General features: G+C 60.7%; 1 protein-coding gene across 1 annotated transcript in view; it reads left to right on the top strand.

The window, feature by feature from the left end:
* Positions 1–543: 543 nt before the first annotated feature.
* The window catches only part of ETH_00016095 (myosin light chain kinase), a gene marked incomplete at both ends in the record, with an annotated part of 7,317 nt that continues 2,799 nt past the window's right edge, over positions 544–5,061 (top strand). Inside the window, 7 exons of the mRNA XM_013373956.1 lie at positions 544–689; positions 990–1,083; positions 1,430–3,313; positions 3,520–3,672; positions 3,887–3,977; positions 4,528–4,691; positions 4,919–5,031. Coding sequence (XP_013229410.1) covers positions 544–689; positions 990–1,083; positions 1,430–3,313; positions 3,520–3,672; positions 3,887–3,977; positions 4,528–4,691; positions 4,919–5,031 — 2,645 coding nt within the window. The remainder of the gene's footprint in view (positions 690–989; positions 1,084–1,429; positions 3,314–3,519; positions 3,673–3,886; positions 3,978–4,527; positions 4,692–4,918; positions 5,032–5,061) is intronic.

Genomic DNA, 5,061 nt, shown 5'->3' with positions numbered 1-5,061 from the left:
CGGCGTGGGGGAGGGGAGTCTCCTTGCTGCAGCAAGCAGCAGCAGCAAAGCCAAGAAAAACCCGTCTCCTGTTGCGCAGCTGCTGATTGATATGGAGAAGGAGCAGCAGCAGGGGCCCTACCAGCAGCCTGCTGTTGACGTCGAGTGTGTTGCTGACAAAATCATCGAAGAATGCGAGGTGCTGCTGCTGCTGCTGCTGCTGCTGCTGCTGCAGTTGGAGCTGGCGCAGCAACTGCTGCGGCTCGTCCTGTGCGCGCCGCCACGACCGATGCTGCTGCTGCTGCTGCTGTTCCTTGCTTCGGCGCCTACAGCTCTCTCCTGCTGCCCTGCCGCTGTTGCTGCTGCTGCTACTCTAGCTGCTTTAGCTGCTTTGCTGCTGCAGCAATTGCTGCCTCTGCGTCCCCCGCTCTCTGCTGCTCCTCTGCTGCTGCTAAAGCTGCTTTTACTGCTGCTGCATCAGTTCCTCGCCTTTTCGCGTGCCGTTTTCTCCACCCGCCACCTCTGCCGCTGCTGCTGCTGCTGCTGCTGCTGCTGCTGCTGCAGTTCGTGGAGCACGGGCGTTTGTCCTTTCCGGAGTTCAAGACTTGGTTAGAACACCATCCCGGAATTCTTTCCATGTTCACCGCCTGTCTCCACGAAGAGGTCTGGGGGCTGCAGGGCAACGCCCTCTACAGGTCTTCAGCCAACAGGTGCTGCTGCTGCTGCTGCTGCTGCTGCTGCATAGGGAAGTAGGATTTGTTGTTTATTATGTTCTAGGGCCTAAAGGGATTTAGCTGAAAATGAGAAAAGCAGAGAAATGAGTTGGGGGATAACTGCGGATCTCAAAGGCGTCGGCAGACCCGGGAAATCCGCGCTGCTGCTGTTGCTGTTGCTGCTGCTGCTGCTGCTGCTGCCGCTGCTGCTGGCATTGATTATAGTGGCGATGCGTGAATGCGCACTTGCGCCTCTTAGTGGCGTTCCTGCTGCTGCTGCTGCTGCTGCTGCTGCAGGGGGAGCAAAGGCATACTGAAGACAGGCTCTGGAGAGTTCAAAGACGCAAAAGGGATGAGGAATGCAGAAATCAGACAAGACCAATTTCAGAAGGTGCTGCTGCTGCATTTGCTGCTGCTGCTGCAGCTGCAGCTGTGTTTGCTGCTGCTGCTGCTGCTGCTGCATCCGTTCCTGCGATTCTTGCTGCCGCTGCCTCTGCACAATGCAGCTCTCCCCTCGCTGCAGCTGCTGCTTGTCCTTGTTGCGGCAGCAACGAGGGCTCTTTTGTTTGCTGCTGCAGCATGCACTGTTGCTGTTGCTGCTGCTGCTGCTGCTGCACAATCCGCTACGAGCGCCGTTGGTGCAGCTGCTATGTGCTGCTGTGGTGGCGCCCACCCGTATGCACACGCCGCCTCCTATGCTGCTGCTGCTGCTGCTGCTGCTGCTGCTGCTGCTGCAGGTCCGGCGTCTCTTCACGGGGCACCACGGAGGAGTGTCTCTCCAGTCGCGCATTTTGTCTCCTGCAAACAGAGACACGGGCTTCGTTCGTCAGAGGCCCTCATTTGCTGCGCTGGGGGCCCCCCTAGCAGCAGCAGCAGCTGCTGCTGCTGCTGCGCCCACTGCAGCAGCGCTGCCGAGTTCTGCGGGCACTGCAACTCCTCAGGCGGATCCAGCTGCTGCTGCTGCTGGAGTCCCGACACCTGCTGCTGCTGGGTCGCTGAAAGCCGCAGCTGCCGCCGCAGCAGCAGCAGCAGCCGCAGCGGGGGTGGCGGCAGCAACAGCAGCCGCACTGTCTCCAGCTAAAAGTCTTGTAGATGAAGCTCAGTCACAGCAGCAGCAGCAACAGCAGCAAGAAGCAGCAGCAGCAGCAACAGCGGCGACTGCTGCTGCTGCAGTCCAGCAGATCGCCGTCGCACCCGCCTCTGGCAAGCAGGCGGAGCCACCTCAAGCAGCAGCAGCAGCAGCAGCAGCAGCAGCCGGCACGCCTGCCCAAGTGCAGCAGCAGAAGGCCGCCGAGGGAACGAACTCCTCAGGAGCGGCACCAGCTGCTGCTGCAGCAACTACCTCAGCAGCAGCAGCAGCAGCAGCAGCAGCAGCAGCTGCAGCACCTGGAGGGCCTCAGATTATTTCTCTCCCTTCTGTTTCTCGTGCTGCTGCACCCGGGGCTAAGATGGGCGAGCGCAGCTGCCTTGCTGCTGTCCCTGCAGCAGCAGCAGCAGCAGCAGGAGCGCCCGGAGCTGCCACAACGCCTGCTGCACTGACACCGCCAGGAGCAGCAGCACTGACGCCTGCGTCGGCAGCAGAGACGGCTGCGGACAGCAGCAGCAGCGGCAGCAGCAGCAGCAGCAGCAGACATTCCCGCGCGCCTGCTGCTAAGGGCTGCGACTTCGACAGATCTCTGCGGCCGGATCTGGACGTGCATTTGCTGCTGAAGGGGCAGCCGACGCCGCTGCACCCTCGGCAGCAGCACCAGCAGCAGCAGCAGCAGCTGCTGCTGAAGCAGCAGCAGCAGCAGCTGCTGCTGCAGCAAGGGGACGGCGAGGTGGAGAGCCCCGCATATGTCTCCGACTGTGGGGCCGAGCTGGGGGCCCTTTCTTCTGTTGCTTCTTTGTCGGGGACTTTGGGGTCTCTAATTCGGGAGCATGCAGCAAAGGAAGCGAGCGCAGCAGCAGCAGCAGCAGCAGCAGCAGCAGGCGAGCAGGACCTGCATTCGTGTCCCAACTGCCACCGGCCGCTGCTGCTGTGTCCGTACTGCCTCGGCAGGTCGCTGCAGCTCAATTTGCTTCAGGGGAAGGTGGTGATTCAGTGCAGCAACTGCTGCAGCCAGGCGGAGGCAGCAGCAGCAGCAGCGGCAGCAGCAGCAGCAGCCGCGACGACAGCAGCATCCCTGCCGCCGGCGGGGGCGGCCCCTGCGGACGCTGCAGCGGCGGCTGCCGCTGCAGCAGCAGCAGCGTCTGCTGCTGCCGAGGGGTCCCTGCCGGACGCTGCAGAAACCGCAGCAGCAGCAGCAGCAGCAGCAGCAGCAGCGGAGTCCCCCTGCGCTGCTGCGAGCGGCCCGAGCGCCTGCGGCAGCACGGCGCCGCCGCCGACGCCGCCGTGCGCGCCGCCCGCAGCAGCCAGCAGCAGCAGCAGCAGCAGCAGCAGCAGCAGCAGCAGCAGCAGGCGGGGGGTCTATACGCACTGCTGGGAGTGCAACTGGGACTTCAGCCGCAGCGTGGAACTTCTTGCTGCTGGCGAAGCAGCACTGGATGGCATTTTGCTGAAAAAGGGAAAACATTTGCACCAGTGGCAGGCCAGGTTTTATGTCCTCATCGACAACATGCTTTACTACTACAAGAAAAAGGTCTGCTGCTGCTGCTGCTGCTGCTGCTGCTGCTGCTGCTGCTGCTGTGTTTGCTGCGGTTGCTGCGGCTGCTGCTGTGTCTGCTGCTGTTCCTGCGGCTGCTGTGTCTGCTTTTGTTGTTGCTGCTGCTGCGGCTGCTGCTGCTGCTGCTGGGCTTTGCGGTGGTCGGGGGCTTAGGGTTTAGGGTTTAGGGTTTGGCGTTTCAGGGGGACGCGAAGCCGCGGGGGTTTATGTTTTTGGAGGGCTGCTTCGTGGAGACTGTCTCCGAAGCAAATGCGCTGCGGCCCTACGGCATTGCCATTGTCCACCCCAGAGGAGACACTGTGGCCCGCAGGATCTTGTACGCCCAGTCGGCCAAGGTCAGCTGCTGCTGCTGCTGCTGCTGCTGCTGCTGCTGCTGCGGGGGGTGTTGGGGGTGTCGCCGCTGCCGTGGGGGCGTCGGCGGGGCGGTGTCAGTTGATCTGCTGCGCCTGCAGCAGCAGCAGCTGCTGCTGCCGCTGCTGATATGGCTTCTGCTGCTGCTGCTGCTGTAGCTGCTGCTGCTGCTGTGGCTGCTGCTGCTGCGCTGCTCAGGAGCAGCAAGAGTGGGTGGATGCGCTGCGGGCCTCAACTCGGCAGCAGTCCCTCGAGCATGTTTATGAGATCCACGAGCAGCTGGGCCAAGGTCAGTTTGTGTCTCCTTTTTGATCCTTTTTTGTCTCCTCTTTAATCCTTTTTTGTCTCCCTTTTAACCCCTTTTTGTCTGCTTTTCAGTCCCTTTTTGTCTGCTTGTTTGTGGCATTTTTTCTCCGTTTTCCGATCCCTTTTTGTCGCTTTTTTTGTCTCTTTTTGTCTCCTTTTTGTTTCTTTTTGTGTCTGTTTTTGTCCCCTTGTGCCTCTGCTCACGCCTTCTCCTCTTCACTGGGCCATGAACAGCTAGCTAGCTAGTTGGCTAGCTAGCTAGCTGGCCAGCTAGCTAGCTGTCTGGCTAGCTAGCCAGCTAGCTAGCCAACTGTCTGGCTCGTTAGTTAGCTAGCTAGCTAGCGAACTACCCCGTGCTGGCCCCACCCAGCTAGCTGCCACCCAACCAGCCAGCCAGCCAGCTAGCCAGCTAGCTAGCTAGCTAGCTCTCCAGCTAGCTAGCTAGCCAGCCAGCTAGCTAGCTAGCTGGGTGGCCGGGGAGCGCGGCAGCTAGCTAGCTAGCTAGCTAGCTAGCTGCGGGCTTGTGTGGTCAGGGAAGTTCAGCGTGGTGTACCGGGGAGTGCACAAAAAGACGAAAGAACAAGTGGCAATAAAAGTAATTGAAAAAGGAAAAATAAATCGCCACGAAAGAGAACTTCTCCGCAGCGAAATGGTCATTCTCAGGCTCCTCAACCACCCCAACGTCATCCGCCTCAAGGCAATCTGCTGCTGCTGCTGTTGCTGCTGCTGCTGCTGCTGCTGCTGCTGAGGGTGATGACGATGATGCTGATGGGCTGCGGGGTTGCTGCTGATGCGGCTGGGGTGCTGCGCCGGGGCTGCTGCTTTGGTGTTCAGGCTTTGCTGCTGCTGCTGCTGCTGCTTTGCTGCTGCTGCTGCTGCTGCTGTGATTGTGGGGGGCGTCTTGGTGTCTCCTTGTGGCTGCAGGAGATGGTGGACACAAAGGAGACACTTTACATCGTCATGGAGTTGGTCCGCGGCGGAGAACTTTTCGACTTAATCCATGCCAACCACCACCTCCCAGAAGTCCACGTCAACAGGTCTGCTGCTGCTGCTGCTGCTGCTGCTGC

Source organism: Eimeria tenella, genomic scaffold (genome assembly GCF_000499545.2).
Source record: "Eimeria tenella Houghton genomic scaffold, Eth_scaff184, whole genome shotgun sequence".
Classification (NCBI taxonomy): Eukaryota; Apicomplexa; class Conoidasida; order Eucoccidiorida; family Eimeriidae; genus Eimeria; species Eimeria tenella.
Note: the sequence above shows the minus strand (reverse complement) of the source record. Positions and strands in the feature narration are given on the sequence as shown.